General features: G+C 37.2%; 2 protein-coding genes across 2 annotated transcripts in view; both read left to right on the forward strand.

The window, feature by feature from the left end:
* The window catches only part of LOC148945882 (protein hobbit-like), a 192442-nt gene that overhangs the window by 98825 nt on the left and 65621 nt on the right, over nt 1–27996 (forward strand). The window contains 1 exon segment of the mRNA XM_089097541.1: nt 15484–16156. Within this exon segment, the coding sequence (XP_088953667.1) occupies nt 15484–16156 (673 nt within the window).
* Nucleotides 16123–27996, forward strand: part of LOC148945883 (protein hobbit-like) — a 34517-nt gene continuing 22643 nt past the window's right edge. Inside the window, exons 1-2 of the mRNA XM_089098183.1 lie at nt 16123–16137; nt 27780–27975. Coding sequence (XP_088954309.1) covers nt 27837–27975 — 139 coding nt within the window. The 5' untranslated portion in view covers nt 16123–16137; nt 27780–27836. The remainder of the gene's footprint in view (nt 16138–27779; nt 27976–27996) is intronic.

Below are 27996 nucleotides of genomic sequence, written 5' to 3' on the forward strand. Positions count from 1 at the left end.
ACTGAATATGTGATGCATAATGATATTAATTGCTAAAAGCTCATCAGTTCAAAATTTTACTGTAATTTTAATATTTATTTTCAATATTAAGTACAAAAGAAAACATTTGTAATATAATTCGTTTTCAGTAAAGTGCCAATGACGCAGTAGGTTTTAGGCTTCTGCAGTGAGGCGATACCCAAACTCTTGTTTGTTGTTATTTTTATTCGATTCAAACTTGATTTGCATATTCTTTTTAAGTTTCACTCGTTTTAAGATTTATTTATTCATTTACATTCTTGTATGTTTGTTCGCATTGATTGTTTATTTAATTTCTGGTCGTTTTAAGTTTCATTTATACTTTAATAGTAAAACATTTGGTTTTGTTTTGAGCTTGATTTTCATATTTAATCTAAGCATTACTCGCTTTAGGATCTATTTATTTATTTATATTACTACTTGTTGTATGTTTTATGCTATGATTGTTTATTTAATTTCTGTTCGTTTTGGGTTTTATTTATTCTTTAATAGTAATTTCTGGTCGTTTTGAGTTTGAATTTTAACATGTATTCGTATAAACTGAGCTTAAGTTTAAAATGGCCTTTAATTTTCTTTGAAGAACTTATTTTTTGGAAAGTTTTTTTTAATTAATTTTGGTTCGTTTTTAATTGCAAAAAGTTTCACGTTTTTATGGCATGGAGGGGGGGGGTACTTACTGTCCGATTATTCTTGACTTTAAAAAACAAATCTAGAACTTTCAATTTAAATCGAATTTAAATCGAGGCTTTTATCAAAGTCTATACGATTACCTCTTTGATAAAACCTTATATATGAACAATAGACAGCTTGCATAACTTGTGGACAGCGATTGACAACAAGGAATGGATTGAAAAAATAGCTCCAATAAGGGGGTTTAGACCATTTCACTTGCTGACACAAAGGGATCACGACTGTTTGGAATTGACCTTAATAGGATTTTGTGTGCCAAAGCAATTTTTCATCTATCACAGAGTATGTATTTTAACCTTATAATTGGATAATTAATATAGATTTCCTATGTGTTCTTCCCATACAAAACCCCTTCCCATAAGTTACAAACCCCCCTTAATAAGTTATGCCCCAGGGCATAACTTAAAACGCCTACGCCCGGGCCCTGGTGGGCTGTGTCGATATCGGATTTTTTTGTTATCAGAACTTTGAATTATTTTAACAAAATGTCTATCTCAAAATTTTTATCTGATGCATTTATGGCTTGGAGGAGGGGGGGGGCTAGTTACCCTCCAATCTCTTTTGACTCTTAAAAAGTGAACAAAAACTTTTAGTTTTCAGTCAAATGAGCCCTCTCTAAAGTTTATACGAACATCCCCTCCCTAAGAAATAATGAGAAGGATTCAGAGAAGCCTTAAATTACAACCCTTTCCCTGATGGCTGTAGAGCAGTTGTCATCCTCAAAGACCTAATTTCCAGAACTTAAAACTATGTTTAATTAAATGGCTGTCTCAAAATTTTGATTGGATGTGTTTGGGAAAAAGTGGGCGTGAGAGGGGGGTTAGTTGCCCTCAAATCACTTTCGACTATTAAAAAGGGCACTAGCCCTTTGAATTTCCAATCGAATGAGTGTTTTTTGAAGTTTCTACGACACCGCCTTCTATAAAAACCTTATATACCCCCAGGGCATAACTTAAAACCCTTGTCCAAAGGGTTGTGGGGGATTGTCCTCCTCAAAAACCTATTTTATATCTGAAAATCAACTACGCTGAACAAAACAGCTATCTCAAAATTTTGATTGAGAGTGTTTGGGGGAATGATGGGCGTGGGGGGGGGGGCTAGTTGCCCTCCAATAACTTTTGAATATTAAAAAGGGCACTAGCCCTTTTAATTTCCAATCGAATGAACCTTTTCTGAAGTTTCTATGACAACGCCTTCTATAAAAACCTTATATACCCCCAGGGCATAACTTAAAACCCTTGTCCTGAGGGCTGTGGGGGAGTGTCCTCCTCAAAAACATATTTTCTATCTGGACATCAACTACGCTGAACAAAATGGCTATCTCAAATTTTGATTGGATGTGTTTGGGGGAATGATGGGCTTAGGGGGGGGGCTAGTTGCCATCCAATCACTTTTGACCATTAAAAAGGGCACTATCCCTTTGAATTTCCAATCGAATGAGCCTTTTTTGAAGTTTCTATGACAACGCCTTCTATAAATACCTTATATGCCCCCAGGGCATAACTTAAAACCCTTGCCCTGAGGGTTGTGGGGGATTGTCCTCCTCAAAAACATATTTTCTATGTGAAAATCAACTACGCTGAACAAAATGGCTATCTAAAAATTTTGATTGGATGTGTTTGGGGGAATGAAGGGCGTGGGGGGGGGCTAGTTCCCCTCCAATCACTTTCGACTATTAAAAAGGGCACTATCCCTTTGAATTTCCAATCCAATGAGCATGTTTTGAAGTTTGTACGACAACGCCTTCTATAAAAACCTTATATGCCCCCAGGGCATATCTTAAAACCCTTGCCCTGAAGGTTCTGGGGGAGTGTCCTCCTCAAAAACATATTTTCTATATGGAAATCAACTACGCTGAACAAAATGGCAATCTCCAAAGTGTGATGGGCGGTGTTAGGGGGAATGAAGGTCGTAGGGGGGGGACAGAGATGTGCCAGCCTATCACTTTTTACTATTAAAAAGGGCACTAGGCCTTTAATTTCGAATCGATTGAGCCTGTTTTGAAGTTTTTACGACAACACCTTCTATAAAAACCATATATACCCCCAGGGGATAAGTTAAAACCCTGGGCTTAAGGGTTGTGGGGAGGGTTATCCTCCTAAAAAATAAGTAACTCGGGGAAAATCTACACTGCTGAAAAAACTAACAATATCAACACTTTCCCTGGATGTGTTTGGGGGACTAAGGGGCGTGGGGGGGGGATAGTTGCCCACCAAACAATTTCAACTATTAAAAAGGATATAACCTGTTAGAATTTCCAATCGAATGAGCCTTTTTTGAAGTTTCTACGACAACAACTTCTATAAAAACCTTATTTACCCCCAGGGTATAACTTAAAACCCTTGCCCTGAGGGGTGTGGGGGAGTGTCCTCCTCAAAAATATATTTTCTATCTGGAAATCAACTATGCTGAACAAAATGGCTATCTCAAAGTTTTGATTGGATGTGTTTGGGGAAAGGATGGGCGTGGGGGGGGGGAGAGGAGGCTAGTTACACTCCAATCACTTTCGACTATTAAAAAGGGCACTAGCCCTTTAATTTCCAATCGATAGAGCCTGTTTTGAAGTTTCTACGACAACACCTTCTAAAAAACCCTTATTTGCCCCCAGGGCATAACTTAAAACCCTTGCCCTGAGGGTTTTGGGGGAGTCCTGCTCAAAAATATATTTTCTAGCTGGAAATCAACTACGCTGAACAAAATGGCTATCTCAAAATTTTGATTGGATGTGTTTGGGGGAATGATGGGAGTGGGGGGGGGAGTGGCCCTCCAAACATTTTCGACTATTAAAAAGGGCACTACCCCTTTAATTTCCAATCGAATGAGCCTGTTTTGAAGTTTCTACGACAACGCCTTCTATAAAAACCTTATATACCCCCAGGGTATAGCTTAAAACCCTTGCCCTGAGGGGTGTGGGGGAGTGTCCTCCTCAAAAATATATTTTCTATCTGGAAATCCAATTTGCTGAACAAAATGGCTATCTGAAAATTTTGATTGGATGTGTTTGGGGAAATGATGGGCGTGGGGGGGGAGGGGAGCTAGTTACACTCCAATCACTTTCGACTATTAAAAAGGGCACTAGCGCTTTAATTTCCAATCGAATGTGCCTGTTTTGAAGTTTCTACGACAACGCCCTCTATAAAAACCTTATATGCCCCCAGGGCATAACTTAAAACCCTTGCCCTGAGGGTTGTGGGGGATTATCCTCCTCAAAAATAATTTTCTATCTGGAAATCAACTACGCTGAACAAAATGGCTATTTCAAAATTTTGATTAGATGTGTTTGGGGGAATGATGGGCGTGGGGGGGGCTAGTTGCCCTCATATCACTTTCGACTATTAAAAAGGGCACTAGAACTCTCACTTTCCAACCAAACGAGCCTTTTTTGAAATTTCTACGCACGCCTTCTATAAAAACCTTATATGCCCCCAGGGCATAACTTAAAACCCTTGCCCCGAGGGTTGTGGGGGAGTGTCCTCCTAAAAAACATATTTTCTATCTGGAAATCAACTACAACTTACTGGATGTATTGGGGGAATGATGGTTGTGGGGGGGGACTAGTTGCCCTCTAATCACTTTCGACTATTAAAAAGGGCACTAGCACTTTGAATTTCTAATCGAATGAGCTTTTTTTGAAGTTTCTACGACAACACCTTCTTTAAAAACCTTATATGTCCCCAGGGCATAACTTAAAACCCTTGCCAGTTCGTGGTAACGAACTGTAAGTAAGGAGCGACCCGGCTCAATGGTAACCGAAACTCTAGAAACTACCCATCAAAAGTTAAACGCCTGAGAAAATTGGGCTGATTTTCAAAAAACGGGGGAAAGACCCCCTAAAAATTATAGAACCTTAATGAAACTCCCACCATCATATTCAGCGTATCAGAGAACCCTACTGTAGAGGTTTTAAGCTCCTATCTACAAAAATGTGGAATTTTGCTTTTTTTGCCAGAAGAAAGATCACGGATGCGTGTTTATTTGTTTGTTTTTTTTTTGTTTTTTTTTCTCAGGGGTGATTTTATTGACCCAGTGGTCCTAGAATATCTTGAGAGGGCTTAATGAAACGGACATTATAAGTTATAGTGCCTTTTTTAAGTAACCAAAAAAAATGGAGGGCAACTAGGCCCCCTCCCACGCTTATTTTTTTCCCAAAATCACCTAATCAAAATTTTGAGATAGCCATTTTGTTCAGCATGGTCGAAAATATGATAAATATGTCTTTTAGGGCGACTTAATCCCCCGATGTTCCCAGAGGGAGGGCTAAAAGTTTTGAACTTTACCCATTGTTAACATATAGTATTGGTTATTGGTAATTATACAGAATTTTTCAGGTGTTTTTTTTTCTGGTTGTGGGAGGGAAGGGTGGGTCGGTGGTTATGTAGGAGGATCTGTTCATGAAGGAAGTTTTCATGGGGGAAGGGAAATTGCCATGAAGGGGGCGCCAGACTTGAAATTAAATTTAAAAAAAAACAAGTTTTTTAAACTGAAAGTAAGGAGTGACATTAAAACTTAAAACGAGCAGAAATTGGTACCTATATGAAAGGGGCTTTCCCCTCCTCAACGCCTCGCTCTTTACGCTAAAGTTTGACTCTATCTTACAACTGTATTTTTTAAAACACTAAAAAACTTTAGCGTAAAGAGCGAGGCGTTGTGGAGGGGACAGCCCCTTTCATATACGGAATAAAATGCGTGTTTATTTGTTTGTTTTTTTTTTGTTTTTTTTTCCCAGGGGTAATCGTATCGACCTAGTGGTCCTAGAATATCGTGGGAGGGCTCATTGGAACGGAAATTAAAATCGCTAGTGCCCCTTTTAAGTGACCAAAAAACATGGAGGGCAACTAGGCCCCCTCCCACGCTTATTTTTTTCCCAAAGTCACCCGATCAAAATTTTGAGGTAGCCATTTTGTTCAGCATGGTCGAAAATATGATAAATATGTCTTTTAGGATGACTTAATCCCCCGAAGTTCCCAGAGGGAGGGCTAAGAGTTATGAACTTTACCCAATGTTAACATATAGTATTGGTTATTGGGAAGTATACAGAAGTTTTCAGGAGTTTTTTTTCTGGTAGTGGGAGGGAAGGGTGGGTCGGGGGTTATGTTGGAGGATCTGTTCATGAAGGAAGTTTTCATGGGGGAAGGGAAATTGCCATGAAGGGGGCGCCAGACTTGCCAGTAATATTTATTGGTTATTGGGAAGTATACAACCATTTTCAGGAAGGATTTTTTCTGGAGGGGGGGGGGGGCTCTAGGAGGGGGTTACTCTGAAGAATATTTCCGTGGAGGATGTTTCTTTGGGGTAAGGGACATTTCTATGAAGGGGGCCCCGGATTTCCAAGCATTATTTAAAAAACGATCAGAAATTAAATAAAAAAATTCAAGTTTTTTCAACTGAAATGTAAGAAGGAATATAAGAACTTAAAACGAACAGAAATTATAACATAAGTGAGGGGGTTCTCCCCCAAGTCAATACCTCACTCTTTACGCTACAGTTTTTTTTAGTGCTTTCAAAAGAGCTATCTATTCTAATTAAACGGCCTTTGTGATTCAGGGGTTTGTGAATCAAAACTTTTTTTTTTAATTTTAACGTAAAGAGCGTGGTATTGACTAAGGGTAGAACCCCCTCATATACGTAATAACATATACGTAACAAAAAAAAACAATAAATAAACAAGCGATACGGCTCAATAGTAATCGAAACTTTTAAAAACGGAATTTTGATGTCAATAAATGTATCAAAAAAATGTGTTTATAATGCTGATTCTAAATATATAAATTTTATTAAGTTTAGTATTACGCATCAAAAATTACGAACCTGAGAAAATTTACTCGGCTTTCTAAAGAGAGGAGAAATATCCCCTACAAGATGAATGATTTTATTGAAAATCAAATCGTCAGATTCAGCTTATCAGAAAACCATATTACATAGGTTTCAAGCTCATATATGCGAAAATCTGCAACTTTGTATTTTTTGCCAGAAGAAAAATATACGAATATAGAAGTTAGTTACGTAAGTTAATCTGTAAAGACATCCATTTAGCAAAAGAAAAGTAAATTTTTATGCAAATAAAAGCTGCATTAACTAAAAAACGATCAGAAATTAAATAAAAAAAACAAGTTTTTTAAACTGAAAGTAAGGAGCGACATTAAAACTTAAAACGAACAGAAATTATTCCGTATATGAAAGGGGCTGTCCCCTCCTCAACGCCTCGCTCTTTACGCTAAAGTTTGACTCTGTCTCACAACTTTATTTTTTAAAACAATAAAAAACTTTAGCGTAAAGAGCGAGGCGTTGAGGAGGGGACAGCCCCTTTCATATACGGAATAATTTCTGTTCGTTTTAAGTTTTAATGTCGCTCCTTACTTTCAGTTTAAAAAACTTGTTTTTTTTTATTTATTTTTGTTTTTTTATTATAGCGTATCAGAGTATCAGCGTATCAGCGTATCTGATAATCCTAAAAGTTATAGAACCTTAATGAAAATCACACCATCATATTCAGCGTATCAGAGTATCAGCGTATCAGCGTATCTGATAATGCGGAATCAATGCTGATTTCAAATATATAACTTTCATCAAGTTTAGTGCTACCCATCAAAAGTTAAACGCCTGAGAAAATTTTGTCTGATTTTCAAAAAAAGGGGAAAGACCCCCTAAAATTATAGAACCTTAATGAAAATCACACCATCATATTCAGCGTATCAGAGAACCCTACTGTAGAGGTTTCAAGCTCCTATCTACAAAAATGTGGAATTTTACATTTTTTGCCAAAAGAAAGATCACGGATGCGTGTTTATTTGTTTGTTTGTTTTTTGTTTTTTTTTCCCAGGGGTAATCGTATCGACACAGTGGTCCTAGAATATCGTGGGAGGGCTCAGCGTATATTCAGCGTATCAGAGTATCAGCGTATCAGCATATCTGATAATCCTAAAAGTTATAGAACCTTAATGAAAATCACACCATCATTAACAGCGTATCAGAGTATCAGCGTATCAGCGTATCTGATAATGCGGAATCAATGCTGATTTATTTTTTTTATTTGTTTGTTTGTTTTATTTGTTTGCGTGTTTATTTGTTTGTTGTTTTTTTTTCTTTTTTTCCCAGGGGTAATCGTATCGACCCAGTGGTCCTAGAATATCGTGGGAGGGCTGAGCGTATATTCAGCGTTTGTTTGTTTGTTTTATTTGTTTGCGTGTTTCTTTGTTTGTTTTTTTTTTTTTTTTTTTCCAGGGGTAATCGTATCGACCCAGTGGTCCTAGAATATCGTGGGAGGGCTCAGCGTATATTCAGCGTATCAGAGTATCAGCGTATCAGCGTATCTGATAATCCTAAAAGTTATAGAACCTTAATGAAAATCACACCATCATATTCAGCGTATCAGAGTATCAGCGTATCAGCGTATCTGATAATGCGGAATCAATGCTGATTTCAAATATATAACTTTCATCAAGTTTAGTGCTACCCATCAAAAGTTAAAGTTAAAACCTTAATGTTAAAGTTAAAGTTAAAGTTAAAACCTTAAAACCTTTAAAAAAGTTAAAGTTAAAAACCTTAAAAGTTAAAACCTTAATGAAAATCACACCATCATATTCAGCGTATCAGAGTATCAGCGTATCAGCGTATCTGATAATCCTAAAAGTTATAGAACCTTAATGAAAATCACACCATCATATTCAGCGTATCAGAGTATCGGCGTATCAGCGTATCTGATAATGCGGAATCAATGCTGATTTCAAATATATAACTTTCATCAATTTTAGTGCTACCCATCAAAAGTTAAACGCCTGAGAAAATTTGGCTGATTTTCAAAAAAAGGGGAAAAGACCCCCTAAAATTATAGAACCTTAATGAAAATCACACCATCATATTTAGCGTATCAGAGAACCCTACTGTAGAGGTTTCAAGCTCCTATCTACAAAAATGTGGAATTTTACATTTTTTGCCAAAAGTAAGATCACGGATGCGTGTTTATTTATTTGTTTGTTTTTTTTTTTTTTTTTCCCAGGGGTAATCGTATCAACCCAGTGGTCCTAGAATATCGTGGGAGGGCTCATTTGAACGGAAATTAAAAGTTCTAGTGCCCTTTTTAAGTGACCAATAAAAATGGAGGGCAACTAGGCCCCCTCCCACGCTTTTTTTTTTTTAAACTTAAAACTTATTTTAAAACTTAAAACTTAAAACGACATTAAAACTTAAAACGAACAGAAATTATTCCGTATATGAAAGGGGCTGTCCCCTCCTCAACGCCTCGCTCTTTACGCTAAAGTTTGACTCTGTCTCACAACTTTATTTTTTTAAACAATAAAAAACTTTAGCGTAAAGAGAGAGGCGTTGAGGAGGGGACAGCCCCTTTCATATACGGAATAATGCTGATTTTGCGGAATATAATGCGCTATATTTAATGCGGAATATAATAAAAAAAAATTTATTCATATATATAATGCGGAATATAATAAAAAAAAATTTATTCACAAACCCCTGAATCACAAAGGCCGTTTAATTAGAATAGACAGCTCTTTTGAAAGCACCAAAAAATTCCGCTGATAATGCGGAATCAATGCTGATTTCAAATATATAACTTTCATCAAGTTTAGTGCTACCCATCAAAAGTTAAACGCCTCAGAAAATTTGGCTGATTTTCAAAAAATGGGGAAAAGACCCCCTAAAAGTTATAGAGCCTTAATGAAAATCACACCATCATATTCAGCGTATCAGAGAACCCTACTGTAGAGGTTTCAAGCTCCTATCTACAAAAATGTGGAATTTTACATTTTTTGCCAAAAGAAAGATCACGAATGCGTGTTTATTTGTTTTTGTTGTGTTTTTTTTCCCAGGGGTAATCGTATCGACCCAGTGATCCTAGAATATTGTGGGAGGGCTCATTGGAACGGAAATTAAAAGTTCTAGTGACCTTTTTAAGTGACCAAAAAAAATGGAGGGCAACTAGGCCCCCTCCCACGCTTATTTTTTTCCCATAGTCACCCGATCAAAATTTTGAGATAGCCATTTTGTTCAGCATGGTCAAAAATATGATAAATATGTCTTTTAGGATGACTTAATCCCCCGACGTTCCCAGAGGGAGGGCTAAAAGTTATGAACTTTACCCAATGTTAACATATAGTATTGGTTATTGGGAAGTATACAGAAGTTTTCAGGAGTTTTTTTTCTGGTAGTGGGAGGGAAGGGTGGGTCGGGGGTTATGTCGGAGGATCTGTTCATGAAGGAAGTTTTCATGGGGGAAGGGAAATTGCCATGAAGGGGGCGCCAGACTTGCCAGCATTATTTATTGGTTATTTGGAAGTATACAACCATTTTCCGGAAGGATTTTTCCTGGAGGGGGGGGGCTAGAGGAGGGGTTCACTCTGAAGAAGATTTCGGTGGAGGATGTTTCTTTGGGGTAAGGGACATGTCGATGAAGGGGGCGCCGGATTTCCAAGCATTATTTAAAAAACGATCAGAAATTAAATAAAAAAATTCAATTTTTTTCAACTGAAATGTAAGAAGGAATATTAGAACTTAAAACGAACAGAAATTATAACGTAAGTGAGGGGGTTCTCCCCCAAGTCAATACCTCGCTCTTTACGCTACAGTTTTTTTTTAGTGCTTTCAAAAGAGCTATCTATTCTAATTAAACGGCCTTTTTTATTCTGGGGTTTTTGAATCAAAACTTTTTTTTTAACTTTTATCGTAAAGGGCGTTGTATTGACTATGGGGAGAACCCCCTCATATACGTAATAACATATACGTAACAAAAAAAAACAATAAAAAAACAAGCGATACGGCTCAATAGTAATCGAAACTTTTAAAAACGGAATTTTGATGTCAATAAATGTATTAAAAGAATGTGTTTATAATGCTGATTCTAAATATATAAATTTTATTAAGTTTAGTATGACTCATCAAAAGCTACGAACCTGAGAAAATTTACTTGGCTTTTTAAAGAGGGGGGAAATATCCCCTACAAGTTAAAGAATTTTAATGAAAATCACATCGTCAGATTCAGCGTATCAGAAAACCCTATTACATAGGTTTCAATCTCATATATGCAAAAATCTGAAACTTTGTATTTTTTGCCAGAAGAAAAATATACGAATATATAAGTTAGTTACTTAAGTTAATTTTTAAATAAATCAATTTATAAAAATAAATTTAAAATTTTTATTCAAATAAAAGATTAATTAAATAAAAAACGATAATAAATTAAATAAAAAAAAAAAACTTTTTTAAAATGAAAGTAATGAGCAACATTAAAACTTAAAACTAACAGAAATTATTCCTTATATGAAAGGGGCTGTCCCCTCCTCAACGCCTCGCTCTTTACGCTAAAGTTTGACTCTGTCTCACAACTTTATTTTTTAAAACAATAAAAAAATTTAGCGTAAAGAGCGAGGCGTTGAGGAGGGGACAGCCCCTTTCATATACGGAATAACCATATATGCCCCCAGGAGATAACCTACACCGCCTGCCCCCGGGCCCGTGGGGATTGTGCCAACACCAGAGTTTTTTTTATATTCTCTTTGAACTTTTTTTTAACAAAATAGCTATCTTAACATTTTTATCGCATACATTTGGGAAAAAAGGGCATGGGGGGGGACAGCCCCCCCCCAGCAATAAAAAACTTTAGCGTAAAGAGCGAGGCGTTGAGGAGGGGACATCCCCTTTCATATACGGAATAACCATATATGCCCCCAGGAGATAACTTCCAACGCCTGCCAACGCCAACTTCCAACGCCTGGGTTTGTGTCTACACCAGAGTTTTTTCCAACGCCTGGAGAACACCAGAGTTTTCCAGAGTTTTCCAGAGTTCGCCAACTTCCAACGCCTGGGTTTGTGTCTACACCAGAGTTTTTTCCAACGCCTGGAGAACACCAGAGTTTTCCAGAGTTCACTAGAGTTTTCCAAACACCAGAGTTTAACTTCCAACGCCTGGGTTTGTGTCTACACCAGAGTTTTTTTTTATATGATCTTTGAACTTTTTTTTAACAAAATAGCTATCTCAACATTTTTATCGGATACATTTGGGAAAAAAGGGCATGGGGGGGACAGCCCCCCCCCCCCCAACAATAAAAAACTTTAGCGTAAAGAGCGAGGCGTTGAGGCGGGGACAGCCCCGTTCATAAACGGAATAACCATATATGCCCCCAGGAGATAACTTCCACCGCCTGCCCCCGGGCCCTTGGGGTTTGTGTCTACACCGGAGTTTTTTTTTATATGATCTTTGAACTTTTTTTTAACAAAATAGCTATATCAACATTTTTATCGCATACATTTGGGAAAAAAGGGCATGGGGGGGTGGTTACCCTCCAATATCTTTTGACGCTTAAAAAGTGAATTAGAACTTTCAATTTCCAATCAAATGAGCACTCTCTGAAGCTTATACGAGCATTCTTTCCATAAGAACCATATATACCCCCAGGGCATAACTAATAACCCTTGCCCTGAAGACCTTGGAAGGGAGTGTCATGCTCAAAGATATAAGTTTCAGGGATTTCAACTAAGTTGAACAAAATGGCTATCTCAAAATTTTGATTGGATGTGTTTGGGGAAAGGCTGGGCTTGGGAGGGGTGTTAGTTGCCTTCCAATCACTTTTGACCATTAAAAAGGGCACTAGCCATTTAAATTTCCAATCAAATGAGTCCTTTGAAGTTTCTACAACAACACTTTCTATAAAAACCTTATATGCCCCAGGGCATAACTTAAAACCCTTTCCCTGAGGGCTATAGGGGGGGGGTTTGTTATCCACAAAGACCTACTTTCCATAACTTTCAACTACATTTAACAAAATGGGTATCTCAAAATTTTGATTGGAAGTGTCTGGGGAAAAGATGGGCGTTAGAGGGGGGGTATTTTCCTTCCGATCACTTTCGACTATTACAAAGGGCACTAGCCCTTTGAATTTCCAATCGAATGAAGCCTTTTTTAAGTTTCTACGACATAGCCTTCAATAAAAAGTTTATATGCCCCCAGGGTATAACTTACAACCCTTGCCCTGAGGGATGTGTTTGGGGAACTGGTGGGCGTGGAAGGGGTGTTAGTTTCCTTCCAATCACTTTTGACTCTTAAAAAGGGCACTAGAACTCTCGATTTTCAATCGAATGAGCTCCCTTTGAAGTTTCTACGACGACCCATTCCATATGAACTGCCTCTGGGGGAAAAAAATAAATAATAATAAAACCTGGGAGCCGTGTGGCCTTTACTATAGGCAACGCTATAGCGTTGCCTATGATAACAAATGAAATAGATGGAAAGAAATGCTCCCAATATGGCCCCGTTAGGGACCTTTCCGATGCTTTACAGACAGAGCCAGAGGATGTAAATGAAATATGGGTGTCACACTTTGAGAAAATTCTGAATAGACCCCCACCAGACAACCCCCAGAATATCCCAACGATACCACTTTTTTCTCTGAATATCAGTGATGAGCCACCAAGTGTGACGGAGAGAAGTCCTGCAGCAAGGAAATTGAAAAACGGTAAATCGCCAAGTGAAGACGGAATAACAGCAAAGATGTAATCATCTTTGCTGTCATCCCAGGACAAATCTCATACTGGATCAAGTTCTTTACAAAAATCTGGGAGAATAGAAGTGCCCAGGAAAGTGCTTTGTCATGTTATTTTGGAAAGGATACAGACCGAACTAGATAAACACCGGAAAGATGAACAATATGGGTTCTGTGCAGGAGGTTCCTGTGCGGATCTTATTTTCACTTTACACATGCTCACAGAGGAAAGTCAAGAGTGGTGGTCCAAAATATACATGGCTTTCATCGACTTCGAAAAGGCTTTTGATTCGGTCAACTGCGACACTTTGTGGCAAATTCTGAACTATTACGGCTTTCCGGATAGAATAATTAAGATAATTATGTTATCGTACGAAGGGAGTGAGTGCTGCATTAAGACGCCAGAAGGCCAACTAAGATACTTTAGAATCTTATCTGGAGTTAAACAGGGATGCGTGTTGTCACCACTGCTCTTTATAATAGCTATTGATTATACCCTTCGCAACACAACAACAGATGGCATTGAATTATCATCCGGTGTAACAGTCAGCGATTTAGATTTTGCTGACGACATAACATTAGTTCAGGGTTGCAAACAACATTTGCAGTATTTCATTCACAGGGTCAGTGTGAAAACCAGCCAGCTTGGTCTCCAAATAAATGCAGGAAAGACAAAAACAATGGCAACATCCAATTCCCCCCTACATATCACATGTGCTGGTGAGGAAATAGAACAAGTTGTTGAGTTTAAGTACTTGGGTAGCATCATAGAGAATACTGGATCTACCACAAAAGAAGTCATAACTAGAATAGGTCAAGCTAACACAGCCTTCAGTCAACTGAAAAGAATCTGGAAATCCAAGAATTATTCAAATTGCCTGAAGCTGCGCTTACTCAACAGTAACGTTTTGCCAGTCCTCATGTATACCGCTGAGACTTGGCACTTAAACATTCAGCAAGTGAAGAAGAAGATTCTTGCTTTTGAGAACAATTGCCTCAGTAGGATTCTGAATATACATTGGTCGGAAAGGGTCTCAAACGATATCATTCGGAGAATCACCAATCAACCTCTAATGCCCGACACCATTAGATCCCTAGATAGAGGTATCTCGGACACGTTTTAAGAATGGAAAACCATTGAATCCCGAAGTCTACACTTGAGTGGCAGCCAGTTGGAAGCCGGAAGCGAGGGAGACCTCGAAACTTATTGACGCGAACCTACAACAGTGACCTATGCCGCCTGAATGCCTCTCTTCAACCAGATTGGGAAGATGTATACGCAGTGGCTCTTCTCAGACCCGATTGGAGAATATTCACTGATGCCTTTGGCGCCCCTGGCGGTGTAAGAGGATCTAAGGTCTAAGGTAAGGTCTTGGAATGTTGTCATTTTCTATATTTAGGTTGATTTTAATCTCCTTAACTTTCTAAATTATCCGAATTCGTCAAGAGTCTACAATCGAATCTGAAAGTGACTTTAGACATGTTTATTCTTTTATACTCGCTTTTGGTAGCCTAATTATTTGTCCTGTTAAATACCAAAGTCCTTTATCGCATTTTTGTCTCTTTACCGTTGAATCCACACGCTATGGGAGTTTTCCTTTTATACTTTTCAGAAAAAAAAATATTGAAGCAAAAAAAACGTTTCCCATTATTGCTTTTGCGCAGTGTTGTCTGATCACCATTCTCCATTTTTTTCATTAATTGCCTGATCGCGCTGCTCAGAAATATCGTGGAATGGTCAGAGAAAGTAAATTCTTGTGACAGAACTCAGAAGAAGCACTTTATACTCATCAAATTTAAAAAGATGACTTGAATAATATAAGGCAATTATTAATTCTGTTCTGATAATTACTTTTTAACAAAATGAGTCTTGGAAAATTTTATGCTTGCGTCTCAGTAATTTATGTTCCATATCAACCCAATGTTTATTTGCTGAGCGAGAGCCAGCATTGTACTGTAAATAGCAGGCACAATCTTTTCTATTTTGAAAATTTCTTAGCAAGTTTTTCAGAAATATACAAATCAAAAGTATCTGAGGAAGACCAAAGTTAAAATGAATACCTGCATCATTAGTTTCTATTCTCTGATTGGTTGTTGAAACAACCAATTACATTTTCAGTCACGCAAATTCAGTTTTTAGTTTCATGTTTCCTGAAGTATTTTTCATGTCTAAAGTGTGTCGTATCATGTCGGGGTCTAGATATATTTGAAGCGTTGAATAATCTGGTCTGTGGTTAGTCTAATGTTCTATTTCCATCTATTTTGTGTTTGTTTGTTTTTGCAGAGCTTTCCGATCCCAGAACGTCATTATGGTTGTTTCCATGGAAACAAAGATGAAATCTAGACAACCTGATCTAAGACCAATCACCTTACTGTATGGAAGTACTCTGAAATGGTTTGAAAACTTGAAATACATATTAACTGGTGTTTCTCGGCCAATTCGTCGTGGAAGAATCTTCAACAATTTACGCAAGCGCAAACCAAATCTATCTCGACACTACAAAAGCATTCGACTCAGTTTTTCTCTTCGTCGCTATGATATATGTTACTGGATGTCTTACTAAATGCAACGGGGTGTTGAACTTAGATGTGGAGCGTTAACACTAAGCTCCGAGCACAATTTACTCCTAGTGTCATGTGAAGATGGGCTAAGACGTCGGCCGAGAGCAGAGTGGTTCATTTCGTATATGAACTGTGATCTAAATGATTGTGAGGTATATCTTCAAGCGGCATTGAAAGATGAGGAAGATCCTCCTTTGAAAATCGTTGTGAATAAGCCAATAGAGTAACAATATTTTTTGAGTGTCAGTCGGGTCTCCTACGGTAGAGAAGTTTCAGTTTCATCTGCTGTCTCTTAAATAATTGGCGTTGGACGAAAACATAAAACGCATAGACTTTTCGTCCATGATATGAAAAGTTCTTTGACAAAGAGTAACAGGTATGATCAATTATTATTTAATTGTAATTTTAATTATTATTGTGTGATCTTTATTATCCAAGGTGACCAATTTTGGAATCACGAGTATGTCTATTCACATTGGCTCCTGTGCTTTCTGTTTGACAAAGAATCTGCCCAGCCTTTTTTATTTGTCATTACAACAGTGACCCAAAATTCCCAAGTTAAATTTATTTAAAAATTTTGATGCTTAGTGGAAACCTAATAGGTCAAGGAGGAATTATGACCATCTACGCAGGACAGGAAAAGCATAAACAATAAATAATTAAAGCACAATTACACTCATACATAGCTCTAATTATAATAAAAAAAAAACATTTAATGTAAGTACAAAACCCTTTCTGCTTTTATGTAATCCAAATATACGAATGCAGAAATACAGAAATTCTTCTGGACAATAGTAACATCGACAAATCGTCGACGTAATATTAAATATTATTTTATAATTCTTTTTCCTTATTTTTTTAATTTATTTGTGTTTCCAAATTGTATTTTTTATTCAAATTTTAGTTCAAAATTACTATTCAAATTGTCGTATTTGATAATTTCATATCTTATATATATCGCATGTTGTTCAAATTATTTCAAACTATTTATTTTGGTGTTTCTCTCCTGGTAACAACCACTTGAGATGGTCGTTTGGGGTTTCAGGGTCACACTCTGACCCCCTCCCCTTTGAATTCTTAATATTTCTAGAATCTTTCCCTTATTCATTAATAGTTCTTTTTTCGGCATGTTGTTAATTACAGTTTTAATCACTTTGGCTTTAACTTAAATGCATTTTTTCAAGCACAGTTTAAATACATAGTTAGATACTTATTTCGCATATTGACAGCTCTGCTATCATAAATGGTTCAAATAATAATAACTTTTGAAGCATTATAATATTTCTCCAAGAGGGGTCTGACTCCTTAATATTTTATGCCCGATGCGTTGCATGTCAATACTTTGTTTAATTTGAAATAATAGGCCTACTTACGAAAAAATTGCCTTCAAATGGGGATAATTCATTTATTAGACAGCAAAAACAGATACAAAAGTCTGAACATTTCGACCACATATGCAGTGATCGTCATCAGCAGAAAAGCGATCGCTGTATATGTGGTCGAAGTATCCCGAATTTTGTATTTGTTTCATTTTCATTTATTAGACAGCGAAAACAGATACACAAATAATTTCGGAGACCACACTGCCTTTCTATGACGATAAAATAAAAGTTCAAAATAGGGATAAAATCCTTTTTAATAGACAGTGTATAGAAATTCACAAAAATACCAGATAATTTGGTCACACATACAGTGACCAGCCGCAGTAGTAAAACTAAACTTTTACTACTTTTACTACTGATGAGTTTCGTTTTACTACTGATGATGGTCACTGTATATGTGACCGAAATATCTGGTATTTTTGTGAATTTCTATACACTGTCTATTAAAAAGGATTTTATTCTTTTATTTTATCGAAAACGGATACAAAAGCCTGGATATTTTGACCACATATACAGTGATCGTCATCAGCAGAAAAACGATCGCTGTATATATGGTCGAAGTATCCATAGTTTGGTATTTGTTTTCACTGTCAAATAAATGGACTTATCCCCATTTGAGCTTTTATTTTTTCGTCATAGAAAGGCAGTGTGGTCTTGGAAAAAAAATACCTAATTTAAGTTATTTCGTCGAAAATAGATAATATTTATTTTCCAAAGACTATCACCAGCTCTAATAGAGCCGAATTCGCTTCTTGTGTCAACTGGAAGAGAGAAAAAAAACAGAAACCACCAAAAAATAGATAAATGTTAAAAACTATTTAAAAGAAGTCTGGTACATATATCGCCACTTAAAAAATTAAAACAAATTAGAAAAATGTTGCGTATTAAAATAAAGTGTCCTAAAATTGTTAAAGTAAAAATTAAGCACTAATGGCAAAAAATTGAAAAAGTGGCCAGATAGATTGATGGATAGAAGATATTTGACTCATAAACGACTATCACAGTCTAAAAAAGAAAAAATAGCCGAATAATTCAGTTCAAAGACTGTCGAAACTATAACAGATAAAAAAATAATAATACAGGTCAAAGATCTAATAATAATATAAAAAATTTATAAATTTAAAAAAGGCTTGTAAAAAAGCTAAAATAAAAATATGATACAAATTTTAAAAATAAAAACAAACCTTGAGTTAAAAATAGTTCACAAAACAATATAAACAGAAAGAAAACGTCGCTATGAAAGGTGACAATAACTATTGCGACAGCACACGAACCAACAGTGTTCCCCCTCCTCCTTTCTATCAAGGTTCTTAGGCGTGAGGCTTTAAGATGGAAGAAGTATGGGATTTTATGTAAATGACCCTGAGCGAACGTTTCTGGACGTTGTCGCTAAGCTCACTAGAAAGCTGTAGATGCCAAACTATATATGCGTATTTCAATAACCACCTGATAAAGGATAAGTAAACACGGAGTGAATTCTACACTTAAATTTGCTCAGCAGTATAGTCAAGGATAGCCATGTGTTTGCTTATTTATTATATTTTGTAATATTTGAAACATGTACTTTTCATTTAAGATTACTGGAAATTGTGACACCAAGGTGTTTATCTTATTTCACTAGCATTACGGTGAGATAGGATCTAGGGAAACAGAGGTAGATATCAGGGAGTTTATAGTCAGGGTTTTTGTTTTAGTTCTAGGGGATCTCTTTTAATATTTCTTTGACATAATTCAAGAATCGACAAGACATATTTCCATGTTTAAGGGAACTTGCTACCCATTTTATTAACTATCATAGGCAGCGCACTAGCGTAAAGCTAAGCGCGCTAAGTAAAGAACGATGTGGGCACAATGTGTTGTTTTTTTTTGTTTTTTCTCCCTACCCGGGTACTTCGTATCGAAGGAGTTGTCGTAGAAACTATGAAAAGGGCTCATTTGATTGGAAATTGGAGTGGCTAGTGCCCTTTTTAATAGTCGAAAGTAATCGGAGGGCAACTAGCCCTCCCCCACACCCTTTATTCCCACAAACATATCCAATCAAAATTTTGAGAAAGCCATTTTGTGCAGCGTAGTTGATTTCCAGATAGAAAATATGTTTTAGGAGGATGCTCCCCCACAACCCTCAGGGCAAGGATTTTAAGTTATGCCCTGGGGGCATATAAGGTTCTTATAGAAGGCGTTGTCGTATAAACTTCAAAAAAGGCTCATTCGATTGGAAATTCAAAGGGTTAGTGCCCTTTTTAGTAGTCGAAAGTGATTGGAGGGCAACTAGCCCCCCCCCCTACTCCCATCATTTCCCCAGACACGTCCAGTCAAAATTTTGATATAGCCATTTTGTTCAGTGTAGTTGATTTCTAGATAGAAAATATGTTTTTGAGGAGGATGCTCCCCCACAACCCTCAGGGCAAGGATTTTAAGTTATGCCCTGGGGGCATATAAGGTTCTTATAGAAGGTGTTGTCATAGAAACTTCAAAAAAGGCTCATTTGATTGGAAATTCAAAGGGTTAGTGCCCTTTTTAGTAGTCGAAAGTGATTGGAGGGCAACTAGCCCCCTCCCCCTACTCCCATCATTTCTCCAGACACGTCCAGTCAAAATTTTGAGATAGCCATTTTATTCAGCGTAGTTGATTTCCAGATAGAAAATATGTTTTTGAAGAGGACACTCCCCCAGAGCCCTCAGGGTAAGGGTTTTAAGTTTGCCCTGGGGGCATATAAGGTTTTTATAGAAGGCATTGCCGTAGAAACTTCAAAAACAGCTTATTCGATTGGAAATTCAAAGGGATAGTGCCCTTTTTAATAGTCGAAAGTGATTGGAGGGCAACTAACCCCCCGCCACGCCCTTCATTCCCCCAAACACATCCAATCAAAATTTTGAGATAGCCGTTTTGTTCAGCGTGTTTGATTTCCAGATAGAATATATGGTTTTAAGGAGGACACTCCCCACAACCCTCGGTGCAAGGGTTTTAAGTTATGCCCTGAGGGCATATAAGAACGATGTTGGCAAAATGTACTATTTATTTTATTTTTTTTCCTTTAGAGCAGGGCACTTCAAATGGAAGGGGTCGTCGTTGAAACTTCAAAAGGGGCTCATTCGATTGGAAATTGAGAGTTCTAATGCTCTTTTTAATAGTCGAAAGTGATTGAAGGGCAACTAGCCCCCCCCCCAACGCCCATCATTCCCCCAAACACATCAAATCAAAATTTTTAGATAGCCATTTTGTTCAGCGTAGTTGACTTCCAGATAAAAAATATGTTTTTGAGGAGGAGACTCCCTCACAACCTTCAGGGCAAGGGTTTTAAGTTATGCCGCGGGGACATATAAGGTTTTTAAAGAAGGTGTTGTCGTAGAAACTTCAAAAAAAGCTCATTCGGTTGGAAATTCAAAGTGCTAGTGGCCTTTTAAATAGTCAAAAGAAGTTGGAGGGCAACTAGTCCCCCCCCACAACCATCATTCCCCCAATACATCCAGTAAGTTGTAGTTGATTTCCAGATAGAAAATATATTTTTGAGGAGGACACTCCCCCACAACCCTCGGGGCAAGGGTTTTAAGTTATGCCCTGGGGGCATATAAGGTTTTTATAGAAGGCGTGGTCGTAGAAACTTCAAAACAGGCTCATTTGATTGGAAATCGAGATTTCTAGTGCCCTTTTTAATAGTCGAAAATGTTTGGAGGGCCACTAGCCCCCCCCACGCCGGTCATTCCCCCAAACAAATCTAATCAAAATTTTGAGATAGCCATTTTGTTCAGCGCAGTTGTTTTCCAGATAGAAAATTATTTTTGAGGAGGATACTCCCCCACAACCCTCAGGGCAAGGGTTTTAAGTTATGCCCTGGGGGCATATCAGGTTTTTATAGAGGGCGTTGTCGCAGAAACTTCAAAACAGGCTCATTCGATTTGAAATTAAAGAGCTAGTGCCCTTTTTAATAGTCGAAAGTGAATGGAGTGTAACTCGCCCCCCTCCCCCCCCCCCCGCCCATCATTTCCCCAAACACATCCAATCAAAATTTTCAGATAGCCATTTTGTTCAGCATAGTGGATTTCCAGATAGAAAATATATTTTTGAGGAGGACACTCCCCCACACCCCTCAGGGCAAGGGTTTTAAGTTATACCCTGGGGGTATATAAGGTTTTTATAGAAGGTGTTGTCGTAGAAACTTCAAAAAAGGCTCATTCGACTGGAAATTAAAGGGCTAGTGCCCTTTTTAATAGTCGAAAATGATTGGAGGGCAACTCCCCCCCCCCCGCACTCCCATCATTACCCCAAGCACATCCAATCAAAATTTTGAGATAGCCATTTTGTTCAGCGTAGTTGATTTCCAGCTAGAAAATATATTTTTGACCAGGACTCCCCCACAACCTTCAGGGCAAGGGTTTTAAGTTATGCCCTGGGGGTATATAAGGTTTTTATAGAAGGTGTTGTCGTAGAAACTTCAAAACAGGCTCAATCGATTGGAAATTAAAGGGCTAGTGCCCTTTTTAATAATCAAAAGTGACTGGAGTGTAACTAGCCCCCTCTCCCCCCCACGCCCATCATTTCCCCAAACACATCCAATCAAAAATGTGAGATAGCCCTTTTGTTCAGCATAGTGGATTTCCAGATAGAAAATATATTTTTGAGGAGGACATTCCCCCACAACCCTCATGGCAAGGGTTTTAAGATATGCCCTGGGGGTAAATAAGGTTGTTATAGAAGGCGCTGTCGTAGAAACTTCAAAAAAGGCTCATTCGATTGGAAATTCAAAAAGCTAGTGCCATTTTTAATAGTCGAAAGTGATTGGAGGGCAACTAGCCGCCCCCCCCCCACGCCCATCATTCCCCCAAACACATCCAATCAAAATTTTGAGATAGCCATTTTGTTCAGCGTAATTGATTTTCAGATAGAAAATATATTTTTGAGGAGGAAACTCCCCCAGCGCCCTCATAGCAAGGGTAAAAAGTTATGCACTGAGGGTATATAAGGTTTTTATAGAAGGCGTTCTCGTAGAAACTTCAAAACAGGCTCATTCGATTGGAAATTAAAGGGCTAGGGCCCTTTTTAATAGTCGAAAGTGATTAGAGGGCAACTAGCCCCCCCCCACGACCATCATTTCCCCAAACATATCCAATCAGAATTTTGAGATAGCCATTTTGTTCAGCGTAGTTGATTTCCATATAGAAAATATGTTTTTGAGGAGGACATTCCCCCAGAACCTTCAGGGCAAGGGTTTTAAGCTATGCACTGGGGGCATATAAGGTTTTTATAGAAGGCGTTGTCGTACAAACTTCAAAACATGCTCATTGGATTGGAAATTCAAAGGGATAGTGCCCTTTTTAATAGTCGAAAGTGATTGGAGGGGAACTAGCCCCCCCCCCCACGCCCATCATTCCCCCAAACACATCCAATCAAAATTTTTAGATACCCATTTTATCCAGCGTAGTTGATTTTCACATAGAAAACATGTTTTTGAGGAGGACAATCCCCCACAACCCTCAGGGCAAGGGTTTTAAGTTATGCCCTGGGGGCATATAAGGTTTTTATAGAAGGTGTTGTCATAGAAACTTCAAAAAAGGCTCATTCGATTGGAAATTCAAAGGGATATTGCCCTTTTTAATAGTTAAAAGTTATTGGATGGTAAGTAGCCCCCCCCCACGCCCATCATTCCCCCAAACACATCCAATCAAAATTTGAGATAGCCATTTTGTTCAGCGTAGTTGATGTCCAGATAGAAAATATGTTTTTGAGGAGGACACTCCCCCACAACCCTCAGGACAAGGTTTTTAAGTTATGCCCTGGGGGCACATAAGGTTCTTGTAGAAGCTTTTGTCGTAGAAACTTCAGAAAAAGTTCATTCGATTAGATATTCAAACGGCTAGTGCCCTTTTGAATAGTCGAAAGTTATCATAGGGCCCATAGCCCCCCCCCCCGCCCCTCATTCCCCCAAACACTCTCAATCAAAATTTTGAGATAGCTGTTTTGTTCAGCGTAGTTGATTTTCAGATATAAAATAGGTTTTTGAGGAGGACAATCCCCCACAACCCTATGGACAAGGGTTTTAAGTTATGCCCTGGGGGTATATAAGGTTTTTATAGAAGGCGGTGTCGTAGAAACTTCAAAAACGCTCATTCAATTGGAAATTCAAAGGGCTAGTGCCCTTTTTAATAGTCGAAGGTAATTGGAAAGCAACCAACCCCCCTCTACCGCCAACCTATTCCCCAGAAACTTCCAATCAAAATTTTGAGACAGTCATTAAATTAAATATGGTTTTAAGTTCTGGACATTAGCTCTTTGAGAATGACAGCTCCCCCTCTGTCCACAGGGAACGAGTGATAATTTAAGGATTCTCCGAATCCTTCCCATTATTTCTGATACAAGGTATGCTAGTACACGCTTTAAAGCGGTCTCATTCGACTGCCAATTGAAAGTTCCTGTACACTCTTTAAGAGTCAAAAAAGTTTTATGGGTAAATAGCCCCCCCCCCTCCACCCCGGCCGAAATGTACCCAATAAAAAATATTAGATATACCTTTTGTTAAAATAATTCAAAGTTCTGATAACAAAAAAATCCGATATCGACACAGCCCACCAGGGCCCGGGGGTAGGCGTTTTAAGTTATGCCCTGGGGCATAACTTATTAAGGGGGGTTTGTAACTTATGGGAAGGGGCTTTGTATGGGAAGAACACATAGGAAATCTATATTAATTATCCAACTATAAGGTTAAAATACATACTCTGTGATAGATGCAAAATTGCTTTGGCACACAAAATCCTATTAAGGTCAATTCCAAACAGTCGTGATCCCTTTGTGTCAGCAAGTGAAATGGTCTAAACCCCCTTATTGGATCTATTTTTTCAATCCATTCATTTTTGTCAATCGCTGTCCACAAGTTATGCAAGCTGTCTATTGTTCATATATAAGGTTTTTATCAAAGATGTAGTCGTATAGACTTTGAAAAAAGCCTCAATCGATTGAAATTGAAAGTTCTATATCTGATTTTTAAAGTCAAGAATAATCAGACAGTAAGTACCCCCCCCCCTCCATGCCCTAGAAAATTAAAACTTTTTGCAATCAAAAACGAACAAAAATTAATTAAAAAAAACTTTCCGAAAAATAATTTTTTTACATTAAAGTAAAGGCAATTTTAAACTTAAGCTCAGTTGACACGAATACCTCTTAAAATTCAAACCCAAAACGACCAGAATTGACTATCAAAGACTAAATGAAACCCAACACTAGCATAAACTAAACAAACAATCATAGCAAAAAACATACAATAAGTAATAATATGCATGAATAAAATACATCTTACAGCGAGCAATGATTCTATTGAATATGACAATCAAGATTTAAATGAAAAAAAATGTTTTGCTATTGACGTATAAATGAAACTTAAAACGAACAGAAATTAAATAAACAATCAATACGAACAAACATACAAGAATGTAAATGAATAAATAAATCTTAAAACGAGTGAAACTTAAAAAGAATATGCAAATCAAGTTTGAATCGAATAAAAATAACAACAAACAAGAGTTTGGGTATCGCCTCACTGCAGAAGCCTAAAACCTACTGCGTCATTGGCACTTTACTGAAAACGAATTATATTACAAATGTTTTCTTTTGTACTTAATATTGAAAATAAATATTAAAATTACAGTAAAATTTTGAACTGATGAGCTTTTAGCAATTAATATCATTATGCATCACATATTCAGTTTAATTTGTTAGTTCTTTTCAAGATTGGTCAAGACAAATATAGTTTCACTACTACAAAATTTGGATACTGCCCCCTTCTTTAACTGTAAAAACCTAAAGCCTTTTGCGTCATTGGTACTTCACTGAAAACGAATTACTCGTATATTTCAAATTTATTATTTTCCAGTTCTTACAGTATTGAAAATGAAAATAAAAATTACAGTGAAAAAAAATCTTGAACTGATGGATCTTTCAACAATTAATATCATCATATATCTAATATTCAATTTGATTTTGTTTATACTCTCCAAGACTGTTCAAGATTCATATAGTTTTGCAATTTTTTTTAACTCTGCCATTTTTTCTAACTAATCGTGTTAGTTTGTTATGAAAACATTCTAAGGCTTCTAGGCATTTCTATTTCAGCGGAAAACTGCAACTGAAACTTTGTGGAACATGCATTTTCTTGCATGAGACACCAAAATACAATAAAATGACAAGTTTCGGAGTGTTCCACTTCTCACAAGCAAGTGCCAATGGTATTTTTGAATCCCCATGGTCAATTTAGGGGGTGGAGGGTAGGCTAATTCTCATAGCAGCCCCATTCCGTCGTGGTTTGATTCATATTTTCAACACCTGGCGTCCGGACTATCATATAATCTACCAAGCATACAACTACCCCAAATCAGTATCAATAAATAAATGAAACCCAAAACGAACAAAAATTAAAATAAATATTAGAGTCAAACTCAAAACGAGCATAAATTAATATGAGTAGAGTTCAAAACCCCTATGCTTTCTAAAAGCCAGAATATAATTTGTACTTTACTGAAAAAAAAATGTGCATTGTCAATTTAATATACATATGTTGATATTTATTCCCTAAAATCTTAATTAATTTTTGATTTCTTAAAGTTACAAAAGTGAAAACATTTCAAAGAATTGTTTTCAGTAAAGCGCCAATGACGCAGTAGGTTTTAGGCTTCTACAGTGAGGCGATACCCAAACTCTTATTTGTAGTTAATTTTATACGATTCAAACTTGATTTTCATATTCTTTTTAAGTTTCACTCGTTTTAAGACTTATTTATTCATTTACAATAATATATATTGTATGTTTGTTCGCATTGATTGTTTATTTAATTTTTATTAGTTTTAAGTTTCATTTATACTTTAATTGCAAAACATTTGTTTTCGTTTTACGCTTGAATTTCATATTCAGTCAAAGCATTACTCGCTTTAAGATCTATTTATTCATTTATATTATTACTTGTTGTATGTTTTTTGCTATGATTGCTTATTTAATTTCTGTTCGTTTTGGGTTTCATTTATTCTTTAATAGTATTTTCTGGTCGTTTTGAGTTTGTATTTTAACAGGTATTCGTATCAACTGAGCTTAAGTTTTAAATGGCCTTTACTTTTCTTTATAAAACTTATTTTTTGGAAAGTTTTTTTTTTATTTAATACTTTAAAAAGAAGAAAGAGAACAATATGTATGGCCACTTTGCCTTCTTTGCCGATATAAATTTCAAACGCGGACTGTTTTTTTTTGTTTTTTCTTAAGAAACTTATAATGAAAACTCAATTCGGCGCCGGAGTTATAATTTTTAACAAAAAATTTGTCCTGAGAGACCTACTATGTTGGTAAAGTACTAGGCAAGGGTGTGCCAAAACTGACAGGCCTACTGTCATGCCTACTAACTAAACCAAAATAAACAGAACTTGTCGTCGTTTTCAATGTTTCCAGGGGTTAGGTATCAAGGAGGGGAAAACGGCCCCTTTTGCCAGGCCTTTGAGCTAATAGTTTCTGATACAAGTGTCATAGATATAGTTTAAAGAACCTGAAGCCATTTAAAATGACTGATGTTTGATTCTACTGATACGAAAATACAGATGCTAAAAGTGGGCAAGTGATTTTGTTTTAAACAAAAAATATAAAATTTCACTAGTGCCACAAGCATTTTAGCTGTCATTAGTCAATTAAAAAAAGATTTAACAGCATTATTGTTATTAATATTATGGGCAAATCCGCAAAACTATGTCAATCACGCCCCAAGGGCGCTTTAACCCCGCACCAAGAGGTAATAACAGTAATATTGTGCTAATAGCCGCTAGATTATTGGTTGCCCCTTGGATGTGGTATTTTGAAATAAGTCTTATCTATTTATTCCTTACTCTCTCCTTCTATATCTCTCCTTATTTGTCTTAAGGAGTTCACCACTGTTTTTGTCCATCATCAGAACAACTTGTGCTGGTAACAAATGCACCTAAAAATAGAGGGAGAGCCACCCGCCATTTGTCAGCTATCTGCAGCCAAAAGTACTTGATTCTCCGAGCCGGTATTAGCAACTGAACTTCTTTATCCCATTTCGGATTGCTCCTCAAGACGGCTTTTCTTGTGCCATAGTCGGCGCTATTTTTTTCCAGGATGGTTGACCTCCCCAAGGCATGATACTGCAGTCACTACTGGCTTTGATCCATCCAATTACGGCAACTTATTCACACAACACCCTGCCTCATGGTCAGGCACTTGACAGGTCGACCATTGTCTGGATGGCAACCGAAATTATCAGTAGTAGATCTCTATCTTTGTCTGCTACTCTCAGGGGCACCCAGAGAAGATGGCTTCCACCATGTCTATAGACATCTTGAGTTGTAGTCTTTTTATTTAATATCAATAAACTCGTTTATTGAAGGATTTTAAAATACACCCAGTGGATTTTGGAGATGTGCAACGCAGAGGTCAGCATGCTAAAAATTTTAAAGTAAAGTAAGGTTTTGTAGTAAGTAATTTAAAGTAAGCAATTACGCTTTGCATCAACACAAAATTTGTTTACGCTTTGACTTGCATTTATGCTTTGTGCCATTTATATTTGTTGCAGTTCAACCTGATTCTTCAATGATTTCGGCAGTTTAACCTGATATATCTATTTTTAAATGGTTTTTCCATTTATTTTTTTCAGGCAAGCATCACAACACCATCTCCAATTACTCGCCTTCAATCTGGACATGCTGCTGGAATGCTGAAGAAACTGATTGCTGAAGCTGACAGCAGTTCCGTTGTCTTTAGCGAAGATCCTGTTGCTGATGCGAATGAACCAGCGTTGCAGGGGATTGCTGCCTGTCAAACCGATGATGTCCTTCATAACAATTGGCTAAGTAAGATATGACGAATTTTGT

The sequence above is a fragment of the Artemia sp. Qi Xiang Cuo genome, chromosome 12 (assembly GCF_049724085.1).
Source record: "Artemia sp. Qi Xiang Cuo chromosome 12, ASM4972408v1, whole genome shotgun sequence".
NCBI classification, from domain to species: Eukaryota; Metazoa; Arthropoda; class Branchiopoda; order Anostraca; family Artemiidae; genus Artemia; species Artemia sp. Qi Xiang Cuo.